The sequence below is a fragment of the Elaeis guineensis genome, chromosome 3 (genome assembly GCF_000442705.2).
Source record: "Elaeis guineensis isolate ETL-2024a chromosome 3, EG11, whole genome shotgun sequence".
In the NCBI taxonomy this organism is placed as follows: domain Eukaryota; kingdom Viridiplantae; phylum Streptophyta; class Magnoliopsida; order Arecales; family Arecaceae; genus Elaeis; species Elaeis guineensis.
In genome coordinates this window covers 103,723,534-103,741,540 of record NC_025995.2, presented here as the reverse complement: position 1 = coordinate 103,741,540, position 18,007 = coordinate 103,723,534, and the positions used below count along the sequence as shown (strand labels likewise).

The window sequence follows — 18,007 nt, the reverse complement described above, 5'->3', positions numbered from 1 at the left end:
AAGAAAAAAATCGGAAAGTAACGTCCTCATGAGAATATATTTTTTATATTTCATGATAAACAAAATTTCAAATAGAATATGAATCTTTAGCTTTTCAATGAAAAAAAAATTTAAATTTTTTTCTAAAATATTTTTAAAGTTGTGAATAGAATGAAATAAAATTTTTTTCTTTGTTAAGAATATAATAAATATTTTATGTAATTTTTTAAAAAATAGATGCTCAATTAAATATAAAATATTTTAAAATATATCATTTTTCGATGGTTAATCAAGCATATCAAAAATATTTTTTCAGATATCATATTTTCAAAAATTATCTTTTTGTTAAAAAAATATTCTAATGAAAGAATTTTTTTTCCACGAACCGAAGGAGCTTTTAATGTAATCCTTATTTTATCAAATTAAGAATATCATTTTTAAAATATTAGAGGTTATAGTTGCTAATCAGAATACCAAAATATTGCCTTTAGATACCTCCCGATGCATTTACAAGAGCTGTACAATAATGCATCAACTAGACCCCAATCAATCCACGACATTTCTGGCAACAAAAAGATTCACGAAAGAAAACGGCATCCAGCCAATATCGTCCTTGGTAAGCATTTCCATCAGCTCACCGCTTGAAATCTTCAGGGATCCTCGGCATAATTATGGCATTGTGCACAAGCAAGGATAAATTACTACTGTACCACTCCGAACTTGCAGGTGAATCTGTTGCCGCATCAGCATTCACTTCCACAATTCTATTGGCACTGAGTTCATCCATTCACAAGGACTAAAAACAGAGAGTCACGACACTGCATTCAAAATCTCAATATCAGTAATGTTGCTGTAAAAATTTATTTTGGATTAGATTGACAGAACCTGCATTATAAGTCTCTAATCAGAATTAGCTTCAATGGATATTTTCCGATGCTCAAATCAAATCTCTGGAACAAGTGGGAAAGAGTGAGCATTTTGAGCGAAAATTTTTTTCATACTTTGAGAGTTCTCTATGGACCTTTATTTATACATAAAGGTTGAAGAGTCATGAGAAGGAAGAAAAATCAGATTGTTAACTTTGACTTGTCGGATGCAACACGTTCATTATCTCTAATTTTATCAGACGAGATATATTTGTTATCTTCTTCCTTATCTACTCGTTATCAGTTGTTGCTGATGGTAATGAGATTTGAAGATCTGCATGGAGACAGAAAGTCAATCTTTTCCATTATGCCGGATAAGATCGGCTCAAGTGCCTTAGATCAGCTAGCATCAAAGTCGAATCAGACCCAGCTTCCCTATGCATCGGCTTTATCAAAGAAAGAATTTTCTGTCTATAATATAAACTTCCTACTTTCGAATTCAAACTAAAATTAGATCGAACGAAAAGAATACATTTAGTAGTCGATGCTATTTTTGATTTAAATATTCGATGTGTAAAGATTATGGTATCACTTTAAACTAGCCGCATTCAGATAACCTTTTTTAGGTCGAATTGTGTTGGCCAAGATGTTCAAGCACTTTAGATGATCTTTTGATGGTGGTGTATTGCTTGGCTCACCCTCGGGACATAACATCAGCATTGTTGATGTTTGAGCTTCCAAGGATTCTTTTTCGATTACCTTTTGGACATCCGAAGCTTCCATTGCCTTTCCGATTTGCCTTTAACATTACAAACTCCTCTCTTAAAATTGGAACAAGTAATAACAGGTGAGTTTGATCGTGCAAAAAGTTAAAACAATTGAAACATCCCCATCAGACAGATAACACTGATATGTTTCTGCTTGAGAAAGTGCATTTACCTTTTATAAAATGTCATGCAACAATTTTGTTACTACCAGATGCGTGTAGCTTGGCTTCATTTGGTACAGAGGGCGACATAGAAATGTTCCAAGGTAAAATCTATTCAAGCTAATACCACTACACAAGGATAACTAAAATGGATGTTCTCTAAATTCATGCATATATAAGCCATCATATGTTCTAGTGATTCACAATGGTCCTTGTTGAATAAAAAGCTGCAGCCAAAAATAAAGGTGGCGCCCACATCAAGGCGGGTGACAAGGCAACAGGTCCACCTCCATATGCCAACATGAGGGAGCAACATAGCTGCATAAATGCAAGTATAACACATGAGTAAAACAAAAACCAGCTAAAACAAAACAGTTCGCAAAACTTGATATTTTTTACCTTAAAATGTATTACGATAATGACCAAACATGCCAACAGGATGACCCATCTTGTCCAACCTCCACATGTCTTATATACTGAGGGATGATTAATGTCCTCCGAGGAGTTGGTTGGAACCTCCGATACATCTTGCGAACCCTGCTCTGATTCCATCAACAGTGGTCCATTCGAGCACCTTATGTTCCCTATAGAGCACAAACATACTGCCGACCTTTCGGCAAACAAGCAGTAAATGAGAATAATCATTGGAGTTACTACCAAATACATGAATGGTAAGGCGATGGTAAATATGTCGGGGATGCCAAGATTGTCTATCATCATGGAACTGTTTGGAACCTGTATTCTCCAGCCAGATAAATACATTCCTGCAACGTCTCCATCCTCAGATGTTGCGTGACCCCAGAACCATGGCAATTTGAGCAGATAGAAGAAATATATCATCATGGTAAACCATAGCATCCCACTCCTTGAGCCCTCTGTCAAAAACCATAAAACCCAAAAAAAGCTCTTTCTCTGCTGGATATGCGAGGAGACAGAGACTGACATGACCCACTTCTGATATGATGCATTTTTCTCCATGAAATAATTTAGAACTTTTGGAAGAAATAAAAATAAGATGAGAAACCCAACATTGCTCCACAAAAGAATCAAATATAGATTCTCCCACTGAACTTCAAAAATTAAATGAGTCAACCATGTATTTTGATAATGTCCGAGTTTACCTTCAACTGAAAATGGTCTTGGTTGGCTTGCAATCTCCTTTCCCTGGGAGTCTATCACAAAAACCTGCAGCCAATAACGAGTTGCAGATACACTTCTGTAGTTGTCAGCATTCCATTTGGCATGAAATAATGGTTTCTGAGTGCCAGAATTAGTTGCAACCTGCAGTGGTATTTCTTCCACCATCTTAAAATCTCTAAATGAATCAAAAACCCTAGCAGTGACATTGATGATTGGTTGAGGAGAGAAGATGAGAGCATTGATATCATTTCTAAATGACTGGCTATCAGTTTTAATTCGATTCATATTTCTTGAATCAGTGGGATATGTGATAAGGATGGTAGTTTCAAAATCCTCTAGCAGTTTGTGTTTGTCAAGAAATTCCAAATCAAGGAAGGAAACTTCCCCTGCATCTATAGCTAGAATTCTGATCAATCTGGAGTCCTTCCAATCTCCTACTTCCCATTCCCAGAACTGTTTAACTATCTCAGGCTCTTTGACATTAGACGTCAATTCAACAGTATGGAGCCTCCAGAGCTGCTTACCAAACTTTGCATGCAGGTGGCCACATATGTATGCAGAAACAGAGTGGTTTGCGAATATACTTTCATAGCGTTTACCCCTTTCCGATGAAGCAGTAAAAGACATTGGGAAATGCCCAAAGACAATTTTTGTTACCAAGCTTCCAGAATAATTGTCAGAATACTGGAGTTCTGATTCCAATATATCCATTCTTTTGTCAGTTGGATGACCAAACAAATTTGACGGCCCACGTATCCCAGTACCAATTGTGTCATCTATTCCCAAAAAGATGTATTTTCTCTCTCTTCCCTAAAAAACCTTTAAAGGAAAAGTCAGTCCAAACCTTTTGAACATGGAGTGCACTTTAAAGATAATCTATAGGTATCAAAGGTGGAAACAATATGCTGCTAGTCTTACTTAATAATCATAACTTGATCACACAGTCACCAAGATGCCCTATCAATTTAAAGATACAAGAACAACAAGACAAAATGGTTGTACCTATGGAAAATCTAATTTAAAGACCTGAAGACTTGGACAAGAAGATAACTGAAGTCCAAGCATATTTATTACCCTATTCAGAAAATATTTCTACAGAGGCAAACGTAGATTTCGTAATGAAAGAGGTAACAAGAATAGCAGACGTTCAATATCATGCATGAATTTTCTTCCGCTTTGTATCAGAGCATGTTAGATGAAGTTTAAGGAGCAGAATATAATAATATGTCAACTTACACAATATGCAGCATATGATCCTTAATACTATAAGACTATAAATTAATCTATTCTTAATTTGTGTTCAAATTAACCATTTCGCTAGAGAAAGGATATACTTATGGACTTATATGCATATTTATAAATGTGTATGGGGTTGCATATTTATCCAAAGAATGATGAATACACATATGTTTATCCACAGGTGTATGGCCCTAGTAGAACTAGAGCCAGGTGGAGGATTTTTAGATATGAATCTGGAGCTGCATTGTAATCATCGCATCTCACTAAGCCTTGAGCGAATTCAAACCCCGCCCCCGCCCACCCTCCTCTCACACCAAGGAGAGGAGGGATTGGGGCGGGGGGGGAGAGAGAGAGAGGAATCAAAAAGTGCATCAGGGCTATTTCCCTAGCACATAGTGAGACTGCTGCATGACAGATTAAAAGAGAACATGAGCATGAAACGAGCATTATATTGTGCAGAACACAAGCATGAAACGAGCATTATATTTATACACAATAGGATCAAGGAAAAGGTGGAGCTTAAGCATACATAAATAAAGTAAATAGAAACAGAAAACTGATCCAAAAGTTTTGGCCTTTTGCAATAGACCAGGAGTATCCATGGTAAGGCATTCTCATATAGATATAAAAGAAAGGTATATAATCATATACCCTCATATAATAGGATTGTCCTTTTGATGTTAACTCTTATATATGTCTGCCTCTTTCAGCATGTATGCAATTTTTTTGCATGTATAAAAGATCTTTATGCAATATTTATGCGTAACATGCACACATACTCATATCTAAACTATCTGGAAACATATGAGTTTTGCGGGGTTCATATCTGGCTTTTGCCCTTTGGGGAGTTTATATAAATGATTTATATGGATATATTTAAAATACAGTATTCAAATCTATTATGTCACACCCAAGTGACCACCCATCTCTCCATCTCTCTCTACCAGAGCAAGCAGATATGATCAAATCAGACTGAGTCTGATATAGATCCACAAGTCTCATTCTTTTCTCTTTGTTCTCTTCTCCAGTCTCGGGTGTGAAGGGAAAGAGAAGAGAAAATTTGCATTAACAAAAAAAAAAAAAAAGGATCATAATAAGTTTAGGTTTAACCCTACCCGATTAAGAGGTTAGTCATCAGTTGTCACTGCTCCAGACTGGTTGCCAGAGATTCCTGGATGTCAAAGATCAGGGGTGTCTTTTAGCCAGAGGTCATGGTTGGCAGCCATCCTCAAATTGCAGGTCATGGCCTTGAATCATCTCTCAACCAACCTAATTCAACTAGTTCAAGCTCAGTGAAATCCAGATGAGGGTGGCCTAGCCCAGACCAATCTAGACTTCTAATCCTTGCTATTTGGGTCAAGATTGAAATACACTGCTATGCCATCTAGGATCAACCAAGCTCGAAATGCATTGGATCAGACTAGATATTTAAGGCAGAGTTTTTTTTTTAAGAGGATTTAGATTTCTCTTAGGATTATTCTTATGTAAAGTAAAACTTCATGGTTTTCTGAGGACAAATTTGCGACATATGCAATGCGATGGGCAAAGGTGATTAATGCATCTTGAGATTCTTCTATGCATTGGTCTTCCCCTTGGCTTAGAAGTGACTAGTTCATATACTTGAATTTTTCATGATGCAACACTTGTTTACATGAGTATTATTGGAAACTAGCAATCATGCACATGCAATGCATGCTAGAGAGGAAAGAGAAGAAAGTCATAGAATCCAATTTATTTAGAGTCAAATCAAAAGGTCTCAATCTATATGGGAGTTGAATTAGAAAAAGAGATTGAGTCCAATTTGTTTGGGCGAAATAGAGAAAGAGATGGAAACCAATCAGCTTGGGAGTTCTATGAAAGGGTCTGAGATATCACAATTAAAATGGATGAGAAAATTAGTGGGATATTAACGTATTTTTATTAGATGAATAGAAAAGGTATTCTTGATGTAAAAAGTAACAGTGAGAATCATCAAGGAATAGTTCTCTGATTTTTTTAAATCATCATTTTGTTACATGGTATAGGTATACGCTATCAACTTTTTCCTTTATGACACAAAATTATTTTTATGATCAGTTAAAATAGATTGCATATATTAAGAAACTTTCCAAAAATGAGTTTTTAATTTAGAAAACAATATATTTCAGTACCAGATATTTATTTAAAAGAACAGTACTAAAAGGTTAAACAAAACATCAAACCTATGAATATCGATGATTCCAGACTAATTAAAGCAGCAAATACAATACCATTTTCTCTAACATGTCAAGACGTATTTTTAGCCTTTCATTTTATGAAACATTTGTAAGAGCTTACATTATTTACCTCCAATTTTAATTATATTTTAACATTTCATAAAAACAAGTAACTTGTTAATCTGTAATATATGAATATCTATTAAAAAAGTCAAATAATTCGTGAACAATTCATAAAGTTTGTCAACTTTCAAAAATTACAAAATATTCTAATTATTCATGTATAATTTAGAGAAATACTTGACATATGAAAAATTTGTATTTTGAGAACTTCTTAACAATTAGAGACTACGAATACCCTATCCATCAATCTCATCTTGGAAAAAAAAAAGAAAAAAGAAAAGGAAAAAAGAGAGGAAAAAAAAAACATTGCATTGGATTCTTCTCCCTTGTTTGTTTGGGGACAAGAAGAGCATTAACCCAACCTAAGATAGAAGCAACCTGAGCTATCAGTGCCAGCAAAAGATAAGCCCTTAACATGAGAAGGAAAATCATCTCTCCAGTGCCTGATTACAGCACGGTCAGCTCCAAGCCAGCCAATCAGTCCTCTGGCTAAATGAAAAGCAAGCATTCCTCCAGATGCAAGAAATCAAGAAGGCAAGGATGATACAGGATATCTTTTATGATGCTTAACATGCAATGCACAAGTGTAGCCCAAGGGTTTATATTACATTTAAATAGTACCCAAGGCTTGCTAAAATAAAAATTCATTCAACTAATTATTGCTAAAAAGTAGAAGATACACTGAATGCATAGGCTAGCGCCGATAACAACAACTAAATTTACAAATGCTCAAAAAAATATGAAGTTCAAATTAAAGTATGGAGGTGATCATTATGATTATTCAGTCTTTGAACATCATGGGAAAAAAAAAATATATATATATATATATATTGTTTTAGCAATCAAAACAATAAGAGAAGAACTGGGATACCTACCAGAAGAGAGATACTTTGAATGGTGCTCAGCCTATTTTGCTGTGAACTGACACTGTAAGTGGAAAAAAAGTCCAACTTGTGTCCAACATAGGGAACTCCATATTTGTCATGATTGCCTCTTATGTCAAAGATTGTCCTCCTGTCTATGCCACTTAATCTAACAATTGCATCCATGGTGTCTCTGTATTGGATCCATTCTGTCTCATCCTGCCTTGTGCTTGTCCGTCTCTTGTTTTTAGCATCTGTTTTCATAGAAAGATGATGACTATAGCTTGGTTGAACAATAATTTAAAAGGTTATTGACACATGGAGTTGGATCAAGATATGTAAGTATAGAAGTAAATGATATAAGAACTCTGTGATCCTACACCATTATCATGGCCAAAAATACAAACAGGGTTGTTACATGCCTGTGGTAGTCCATGCCATAAAAAAAAAACCAGCATGGGTGACAAGCACAGCATGGTGGTTCACACCAAAGTGCATGAACACATCTAGAAATCATGATAAGTGCCCAGATGGTGCCAAAAAGCAGAAAACACCATGTTGTCAATTTAGAAACAATGATTTATTAAGCCATCTTCCACTTATTTAGCATATACATAGGATATGTTATTTGAGGTATTATTCCCTTCTGTTATCCAATAACCCTCTAATTCGAATCCATTTCATCCTCCATCCAACACCTACTCCAACACACATGCCGATACTATTCTCGATCAGTTTGAAGTTTCTTTAAAAAAATCCAAAACCAATCCAATCCTGGTCCAGCGCTGGGATTGATAAGAGTTGTTGCGGAGGGAGAGCAGACTCTTTAGTCCCACATCGGCTGTTCGGTCAAGCCACCTCATCTTATAAGGCATCGAAACCCTCTAGCCCCTTGTGAGGTGCCTTTTGGCCTGCAAAGCAACCCATGGGGACAAAGCCGTGCTGAGACCCCATAGGGATGCCCAAAGTGGACAATACCTTACAGGTGGGTGAGGCCGCTTTACGTCCGACACGCGCTATGGGCGTGTCCCAGGAGCCGATCTGACCTTATGAGCCTGGTTGACCGGACCATAACGCTGTGGCCCATGCAGGTCTCCCCCCAACAGACTCGGTCCCCTGGCTAGAGGGGCTAACTGTTGCAGAGGAAGAACGGACTCTTTAGTCCCACATCGGCTGTTCAGTTAAGCCATCTCGTCTTATAAGGCATTGAAACCCTCCAGCCCCCTGTGAGGAGCCTTTTGACCCACAAAACGACCCACGGAGACGTACAAAGCGGACAATACCTCACAAGGGGTGGGGCTGCTTTATGCCCGACACGGGCTACGGGCACGTCGCGGGAGCCGATCCAACCTTATGAGCCGGACTGACCGGACCACACCAAGAATTCTGATAAACATTAACCCATTTAGGAAATCTTAATGTACATAGGTCGTTTATTCTAATTATTTGCATTTCTTCTTTTTTTCTGAATATTTAAATAAATAAATAAATAACCTCCAGGCTAATATTGAATTTTGCAAGTTTGGAGGACATTTGGGAGCACTACTACATTGGGTTCCAGATTGCAGACGTATCTAGAGGATACAAGATCCGGATACAAGACCTTGTTTTTAAACCTCGACACTGATTTCAATCAATTCTTATGCAACGTATTTCAAGAATTCCTCTAAATGTTATAATCCCACGTCTAACCATAATCCAATCACTTACCATCTATCCACGCATCCCCAGTCCATCATAAATTGATGCTAAACACAAGATCCCACTTTGCCTTCACATATAACTATTAGCGGACAAACAAAGGTTAAAATCGTCCAACAGCCGTTCGACACAAGTCCTCGACTTCCTGACCTCAAATGCAGACCAATTTGCAGCTGAAACGAGATCAAACATACAAAGAATGATCAGAGAAGGAATACCAGTGATATCCCCAGTGATAAGGAGGAGAGAGGGCCGGATGACGCGGAGCGCGGAGGCGAGGCGGCTCACGAGGTCCTCCGCGCGCTCCGGGTGGAAGGCGCTGAGATGGAGATCGGAGACCTGGACGACCCACGCCACGTCCCCGTCCATGGGGAACGACTCCCTCGTCACGTAATCTCTATCTCCTCCGGCCTCGTTGTGGATTTCCATCGACGACGAGAGAGCGGAGAAGAGGAGGAAGAGGGGGGAAAGGAAGCAGATCAAAGATTCAGAGGCCATTCTTCAGACTTGGGCGGCAACGGGACGGCGGGGTGGGGCGGTTGTGAGTGGGGGGATTGGGAACGGTTTCATTGATGCTAATGTATTTTTAAGGAAGTTTGGCGGTGAGGAATTGATGCGTCTTTGGCGTATGGGGAAAGTCGACTGTGACCACTGGAATACTTTTCGCTGCAATACAACTTGGGTGGATTTCTTTAAAGGTTTGGGTGCGTCGCAGCATTTGTTTATTGGATGAAAGAGGAGGGTGGACGTTGCCTACTTGGAACCGGAAAGCGCAGGACTTTAGGCGGTGCCAGAAAATGTTATTGGAGGATAATCTGGAATATACTTCAGGAGTCCGAAGAAGAAACTTGAATCCAGGGGAACTCCACCTTAAATTCTTATCGAATTTACAGGGTTGAGAAAAGTATGCCCAATTATTTGTTTATTATTAGATGTAAGGCTGAAACTTGCATACCTAACTTGAATAATAGGTTCCGGGTGTGGCATAAACTTGAGCAATATTATGTGACAAATATTTTAAAGACAAATTTTCTTCAAAGGATTCTTTCCTCTAGTACTAATATATCTACGTAATGATTTAGAATTCTTACCTTGATTTGATGTGTTATTTCTAGGGCATGATCTCGTTTAGTGTCTCATCTAAATTTAAAGCTTCTAGAATGGGCTATTTTGCAATTATCTTAAGATCTTATTTCTTTGCATGTATCGCCTCTCTTATTGTTCTTTGGAGGGGAACGATGATTTGAAGAAACATCATAGACCATTTTCTAGCACAAATTTTTTGCTTCTTTTACTTAAGATAATGTTTCTAAAATAATTTATACAAGACCTCAGCAAAGCATGCTTTATTCCATTATGACATATCAAACATGCCCTTTTATCTATTTTTTTTCCTTCTTTTTTTCACATTGGAGGTCTCAGTGTCCCAACCAAAAAAAGGAAGAACCACAAATGAGAAAAATAAACTCTAGCAAACTCAGCCATAACCGAAATTTTTACTCGCAGAGTCCAAATCGAAACAAATTGGAAACAACATTTGTAGCTAATTTTAGTAATCCATTTGCTTGCACATTGAAGGACGTTTAAAGAATAGGATGAAGAGCCTGTGACAATCATGGAAGAGGTCTCCTCCTATACTTGTGTATCCAATTAATGGTCATTGAATCACCTTCAAACCAAATATGTGCAATATAATGCTATGGTGATTCTTGATGATATAGCCTAGCCTTGTAGTAGTTTCTGATCAGAACGCATCAAAATTGATTTTAATCAAATATCCGAGAAGAGAATGAAAGAGAGCTCACAAAGCTGTCGGTACTTGGTATCTTAGATTTATGCTACCTAAGTTTCAATGGTAGCTATTGATGCCTAAAAATATTTAATAACGAGCTGCCACATAGTTCATGTCTGCTACGTTGCCTAACTTTGTTTGGGACATTTGGCTATTTCTAGCCATCCATATAGCCAAAGCAATGTAGCAAACAAAAACTTTGTAGAATTCATTACCTTATGATTAGAAATTGTTCCAATTAAATTCTGCAATGAACCGAATTGTGGAATAGTAGGATACCTTTTCTCCACTGCAGCCTGCACTTCTGTTGCTTGGGTGCATGAGTACAGGCAGTGTATCATATCCTCTATATTATTTTAACACCTCATATGTTTAAAAACAAATTTGTTGTTACAGGATCTCTCCATCACCATTTTTGGCAGGTGGGTTGATAGGAGACAGTTTTCAGCAAAAAAAAATACTTCTTTCATTCCATGGATTTCAATCTTTCTCATACATCTGATTTATAAGCAAATAATATCACTATCTATTTCCTCAGATTGCTACAATTGAGTCGGAAGGTCCAGTTGGCGTAGTTCTTGGTAGAATTTTGTCCATCCTACATACTTTCATGTACTCAACTTTGCAGCTGTGACTATTTTTAGCCCCTTTGTTTATTTGGATGCAGAGGGCAAGTATTGTGCACTACATCAGATGTTCCCCGAGGAAAGAGCTTGGCGTCTCATATGCATGAGAAAATGGTTAAGGGCTCTTCATCTCATTCACCATCCAAGGAAATATTTCCTTTTTTTTGTGGTAACAAAAGAAATATTTCCTTTGAAAATCCAAATCTCTGAGATTTTTTCTAGAATGTGGTACAATTTTGTTACATTTAATGAGCGGAGTACCATCCAGCGGCGGAGCATAAAAGAGAATTGGCGGGGAGGGGCTGCTATCCCTTCAAAAAATTTTAAAATATTTATTACTTATATATATATATATATATATATTATTTTAGTCTTACACACATTATAAATCCATCAATTTTAAAAAAAAAATCATATAATTAATTTATATATCAATTTTTTTATTAAAAATAATAAATTTTGTAAAGAAAAATAGTTGTTTATTTATTCTTTAATCTTTTATTTATTCTTTAATCTTTAATGTGGAAGAGATTATTGAAATTTTTACACAATCAAAATTATTTTTCAGATAGCATAAAGTAATATTTTTTTACTTATGTTTATTTATACATAAAATTAAATATTTATTGATATTTTTATATTATTTTTAGATATATATATTTTTATTTTATTATTTATTATAAATATTTTATTTAAAATTTTATTAATAAATTATTATTTTATCCTCTCAATATTTAATGTCAGGCTCCGCCACTGATACCATCTTTAGCATTTGTTGTGCATTCCATCTTTTACCTGATCAAAGAATCATGGCTTTGGCTTGCTCTTGTGAACTTCATTCATCAAATGCTCATCTCGATGCACTGCTATAAAAATAAGTGATTATGATTGGTAGCATGCATGGTCATACGATGCTTGCCGTATAGGATATAACATCTCCTATCTAATGGTATGCGTTCCATCTACATTTGAATGCATGATAAGAAGATGATAAGATGCCTTACATTCCACTCGTATATGGCAATCTGTAATTGAAATGTAATTCCAGTAAAAAAATGAGAAGAAACATCTTGAGGTTTGTCTTGTAAATTAACTTTTGTCCCTGTAGCAACATATTTGCATCTCCTTGCTGTTCTTCCTCTGTTCTTAACTGTATTAGAACTACAGATGATAAGCACAAGCCAGTGAATTGCGGCTAGTTGTCTTCTTACATCGATCTAGAATTTGTACCATCGATATCATAAGGACACACGTGCGGACAAACTTCTGCTTCCCCAGCCGACCAGCCCGACACTGGCTTGGAAAAGGATGGGTTTTTGAACTCTTATGCGACCGGGTTTTAAAAGTATTTTAAGGATGACCTCGAGCACATCGAAGCCATGCACTATATTATCTTATATCTCATGCATTTTGTTAAATTCTAGTAATGTGATATAAAATGATATCGAACTTCTCTTCTCAAATAAAGCTTGCATACTTAACCCCCTTTTTCTCTTATAAGTAAGCATTATTAGGCTGGTACAACCTACAAAATTAGTACCACACTCTCGAAAGTCCAAATCGTGGCCCGCGACATCACATATGCACATGGTATGTTCACTTTTCAACATCTAACCTGGCAATTAGAGGTGGCGCGTCCAAGCCATCAATTGAAGGGGCTCGCTATTCAATCTCTTAGGCCAGGGTTGGACCTGAGAAATTAAAACCTATGACTCCTGACCTAGCTCCACTTAAGCCCAACCCCAACCTATTAACAACCCCACTTACAGCTTCCCTGAGAAAACCTCGAGAAGAATTGGACGCACTACCACAATTTGGATCTTATGGTCCAAATGTGATGGGAAAGTTAAAGTCCCCATCAACTATGGTCAAGTTGGAAAAGAAATTCTATGATTGTGAAAGTAGATCAACCCACTCACTAAATGGGCCATCAGCAAGAATACCTTTCTAGCTGACATTTTCCTCGAGTAGGAAGATTCCACCAGCTCATGTGTGGGTCCTTGCCTACCGTCGGTCGTGTAGAAGTCCTGCAACGTTGCAGGCTGGTCAAATTAACTCTGACTTCTGCCACGTTTATCTAAATGAAGTCTAAGCCCTGTATAGCGTTCGCATTAACTCTGGTTTTTACCATCTTTAATGTTCCCCTCAGTTCTCTAGTTTTCTTTAAGCAGCTCATTAAATATAAAAATATTTTGATGATAACGGATCAAGAACGTTCTTCATAATTATAAAAATATTTTATAATATTTTTAAAAATCTATAGGGATGTTAGAGTTCATAAATATTTTGCAACATGTTTCTGTATTTAAAAATCTGTATATCAATAGTTTTTAAGATATTTCTAGAATTTTGTATATCAGCTTTGAATTTTCAATCAAATATAAAAATTTCTAACATTATATTCCATATATACAAACATTCAATTTTTCAACCAATAAGCATGAAAAAATATTAGATTCCAAATATTATAAAATATTAATTTTAAAAAATCTTCAAAAGATAAAATTATTAAGTCTACATCCAAATCCACCAATAGACCAAAATACATCCTTAAAATTCAAAAATACTCGAACGATATTATCTCACATGCTTACACAAATATCCAAATATATAGCAAAAAAATTATAGCATTTGATGTTGATGTCTCCCCAAAAAATTGTCTGCATCCAAAAAATCTAAGCCTGCACAAAGATAATAATGAAAAATTTATTAGTTTCTCGTTCAACAACTCATATTCAAATTCATCAAACATATCATTTGCACTTTGATCTCATCAAGTACTTTGTTAAGCATTTTTTACACAAGCCAAAACATCTACTACTTGTATTTGTTGCTATTGATCAAACTAGAGTCAAAAAAATCATTGGATTGGCTCAAAATTGATGACTCATACATATAACTTGAAAACTATTTTCATATGTCAGGAGGCTCTGAAAAAGGAGAGTTTGATATTGTGTCATATTTAATGATATAAATGAAACAAAGATAAAAAAAGATGAAAAAAATAATTTCTATATATTACTATTAATGGCAAAAACTAACAGACCAGAAAATGAGATTTTTGATAGAGAATTGGCAGTCACCTAAAAGAATAGCAAACAACAAGTAATAATTAAATTAGAGACATAACATTGATAGTGTATAACTAATTAGTCATGTTAGCCAACTTAAATAAAAAGAATATGAAAAGAAACTAATTCATTCACTTACCTCTATAGGATCACCTTCATAATCATTTGGTGCTTGTGTTTCATCATCATCAACTTCATTTAATTCATTTGATGGAGGGTTAACCCTTCTATGCAATAGGAAGTGAGCCATCATTTCTTCTGTGTTGTAATCTCTCTTTCAAGCTTGCCATTTCTGTTAGCTGCCTCTCAACCACTTTCATCTTCTATAATTTTACTTGCATATCTGCACATTTTTTCTTCATAGATTTTCACTCTTCACGTGATATACGAATAGTCTTTGAAGTTTCAATCACAGTTGACTTATAACCAGCCCCTCTTCCACGAGATAAGTCTGGTCGAGTCCCTAAGACGCGTGCATGTATCTCATCTTTATATAAAGATCTCTCACTTTCTTGTGTGAGCTGGGATCTAAACTCCTTTAGCTTTTCCTAGAAATAAGATTCAAAGTTAACTGTGTCTAGTAGATGCAGTCTCACATATACTTCCTGAAAATCTTACATATACTTTCTAGAAATCTTACATATACTTTCTTCGATTTTAGGTCATAATATCCTAATGCATTCTTTTTTGTTCGATGCTCTGCCTCCCATACATTACAGGGATCAGCCATCTCACTAGTCTCAAGATCCATCTATCACATGTCCATAAGAAAAAATTAAGAAACATAATTAAATATGTAAACTCAGACCTGATATAATACAATAACTTGAACAGCTTACCATTTCATACTCTTTTTGACAAAATGATTTTGACCCAGTGGTTAATATGATTACTTGATTGGACCGACTTTTAAATGCTTTCTCAGATTTGATATGAAAATTTTCTTTCTCATACTCTTCAATGCATTTGTACCACATTGACAAAGAGATCAACTCTCATGATCATGGGGCGCTATACCCACGTTGACAAAGATGCACGTTGTCATGTGCATCATTACCTTTTACAAAATTGGTTGCCCCCTGGTTATGGATCATGTGCATCTTTATCTTTTACAAAATTAGTTGCCACCTAGTTACAGATAACGGTTGCTATCTATAAAGTTTAAGCTATTCATATCCTATTAGAAGGAGATTTGGCAACAATAGTATCTTGATTGCAAAGAAAGAGGTAGGTGAGATAAATCAAGAGAACATGCCACAGCATTGGCTCGGAAGCTCAATTCCAAAATGTAACGAGAACTCGAAAGCTTCTCTGTCTATGAAGAGAAACTAACATATATGTGCTCCTCCAAAATTAGTTACAGATCGATGGCGTGTGATATGAAAGGTCGGCTTGCACATTCAGAATTGGTTTGCCTATGGAGAGGAGAGCAATGGTTACATTCAAAATTTTTGCAACACCATCGTAGTCTATCCAGATCTGAATTGATGCATAGGGAAAAATTAAATTCATAAATTTTGAAAGAATTTTAGAAGTAAAAAAATTATGTAAGATATATGAAAATATTTTTATTCAAATATTTCTAAATTGGTATATAGAAACGTTTATAATCTGTTTCCTTTTATATTTAAGAGTGGCTTTGTGATAATGTTTCTATAAATATTTATTGAAAGAAAAAAAAATATATTTAAAAATTATTTAATAGAAATAGTAACAAATGATTCTATTTATTTTTATTAGACATGATTTTAATAATATTATTAATAAAATATTTTTGATTTTTTTATTTTTTATAGTGAAAATAAAGATGACATGTACCAACAGAACACCGTCGTCGTGGAGCAATCAAGCATGATTAACTTGTAATTTACAAGTATTTATCCAGTTAGCCCTATGTAATATATGAATAAACTACTAACACATGAATAATTAAGTAATGCTTTAGTACTTGGATTTCCTACGAACAAATCACAGAACCATCCACCAATAAAAGAATCACAAGCAGCTCACACAATTTGATAAATATCACATATAATCTGCTGCCATGCTTTGCCAAGAAAGTTTTTTTTTTTTTTTTTTTCTTGAGAAATATGCCAAGAAAGATATCAGCCATAATTCCAAAAACCCCATTAAAAAAAAAAAGGCCTTGGGAAAAGAGATGTAGTCAGAGCAGGGCATCCGTCTATCGAGGACAAGGAACCAGCTCATTATTAATAATCGGGATAAGATTACAGACTGGTGGAGCCCATGTGAAGAGCACTTAGAAAACGACAAGTCCGGACCATCATCCCAGAGCATCATCGCCCGCTATGGCCTGTGAAGAACCCTCCCAGCTAACAGGGCAACCTCTATCACCACAGTGATCACATCCACCACCTCCTCCACCATGCACTTGTTCCCCTCGAACGTTCCCTTCCCGGAACCTCTCACCTCAGCGATGCAGTAGAGCAAGTTCTCGCTGCACTCCACATTCAAGTAGTCATCTGCACCCCACCAACCACCCATCAAAACAACAAATAAATGATCCAGAAAACACACCATGAGTTATGAATGGAAAAAATGAAATAAAGTGGGGGGAGCGCAAACTGTTTTTGGATTGGATGCAGTTGTCGTGGTTCATGCAGCAGGCGTCGAGAGCATCGCATGGCTTCTCCCCCGGGCAGCCGCTGTATAAAAACCCACAGTATTTTCCATATTTCAGAAACGGAGCCGCTTCGATTCCAATTTCATCCAAACAAAAAAAAAAAAAAAAAATGTTAGTAATTCATCAAGAATAGTTTGACAAAAATTATGTTGTTAGATGCAAGGGGAGAGTGTCTACTATTGCAGTGCTGTGACTCGCATGTTCTGCTGCAGTGCTGCTGCTTGCTCTATGTAACAAATATCAAACAAATAAAATGAATGCAAAGTAATAAAAATTAAAGAAACAAAAGAAAAAGGAGGAAGAATTTTTTTGTATTGGTATGATACAGACTGAGATGATGCCGAAGTTAGCAGACTGGACGCCAATGTTGAGAGCATGGATAGGAGAAGTTGAGATGAGAAGAGCGAGAAGAGGATGGAAGACAAGGATGGCTAACTTCAACGACTGATTTCTTTTTCCTCCCTCCATTTCCTCTACCCACTGCTCGCACTAACAACCAAGAGAGAAGACAGAAGAGACCAAACGCTCGGAAAGTTTAGAGCTTGGTTTTCTGATTTTATACAGGAAAAGGGGAGGATTGGGTTGGGGGGGTGGCTGTTGGGGAAGGGATGTTCTGGGGGGACGTTATGGGGTCCCTTGTCCTGTCCCGCTCGTGAGAAGGCTGCCTTTAAGCTCACGGGTCGCCATCTGACAGCGCCATTCTTTATCTAATTGAACGGTTTTGAATGATGTGGCAAGTATCCCTGGATGGATGGTGATACATGTGCGGAATTCTTCGAAAAGGGATTCAGGTAAAAATATTCGGGTGTGGCTTTACCCAAGATTGCAACGGTCCTGGTT

General features: G+C 36.4%; 2 protein-coding genes across 2 annotated transcripts; both read right to left on the bottom strand.

Moving 5' to 3' along the window:
- Positions 1 to 1,759: 1,759 nt before the first annotated feature.
- On the bottom strand, positions 1,760 to 9,927 carry LOC105041303 (putative metallophosphoesterase At3g03305). The gene is made up of 4 exons (XM_010918210.4): positions 9,253 to 9,927; positions 7,346 to 7,587; positions 2,173 to 3,723; positions 1,760 to 2,091 (listed from the first exon to the last, which is right to left on the bottom strand). Exons 1-4 carry the CDS (start codon positions 9,530 to 9,532, stop codon positions 1,966 to 1,968), a joined length of 2,199 nt encoding a protein of 732 aa, XP_010916512.1. The 5' UTR covers positions 9,533 to 9,927; the 3' UTR covers positions 1,760 to 1,965.
- A 6,727-nt stretch (positions 9,928 to 16,654) lies between these two features.
- Positions 16,655 to 17,794, bottom strand: LOC105041304 (phospholipase A2 homolog 3). Its single transcript, XM_010918212.4, has 4 exons — positions 17,498 to 17,794; positions 17,345 to 17,393; positions 17,110 to 17,235; positions 16,655 to 17,006 (listed from the first exon to the last, which is right to left on the bottom strand). Exons 1-4 carry the CDS (start codon positions 17,633 to 17,635, stop codon positions 16,831 to 16,833), a joined length of 489 nt encoding a protein of 162 aa, XP_010916514.1. The 5' UTR covers positions 17,636 to 17,794; the 3' UTR covers positions 16,655 to 16,830.
- Between the last annotated feature and the right edge of the window lie 213 nt (positions 17,795 to 18,007).

Coding starts and splice junctions, on each gene's coding strand:
- LOC105041303 (XM_010918210.4), bottom strand. CDS start 9,532: ATGGCCTCTGAATCTTTGATCTGCTTCCTTTCCCCCCTCTTCCTCCTC. Junction 7,588..9,252: donor TATCACTGGGGATATCACTG/GTATTCCTTCTC, acceptor CTATGAAAACAG/ATGCTAAAAACAAGAGACGG. Junction 3,724..7,345: donor TTCAAAGTATCTCTCTTCTG/GTAGGTATCCCA, acceptor AAGGTTTTTTAG/GGAAGAGAGAGAAAATACAT.
- LOC105041304 (XM_010918212.4), bottom strand. CDS start 17,635: ATGGAGGGAGGAAAAAGAAATCAGTCGTTGAAGTTAGCCATCCTTGTC. Junction 17,236..17,344: donor CGAGTCACAGCACTGCAATA/GTAGACACTCTC, acceptor TTGGAATCGAAG/CGGCTCCGTTTCTGAAATAT. Junction 17,007..17,109: donor CTGCATCCAATCCAAAAACA/GTTTGCGCTCCC, acceptor GGTGGGGTGCAG/ATGACTACTTGAATGTGGAG.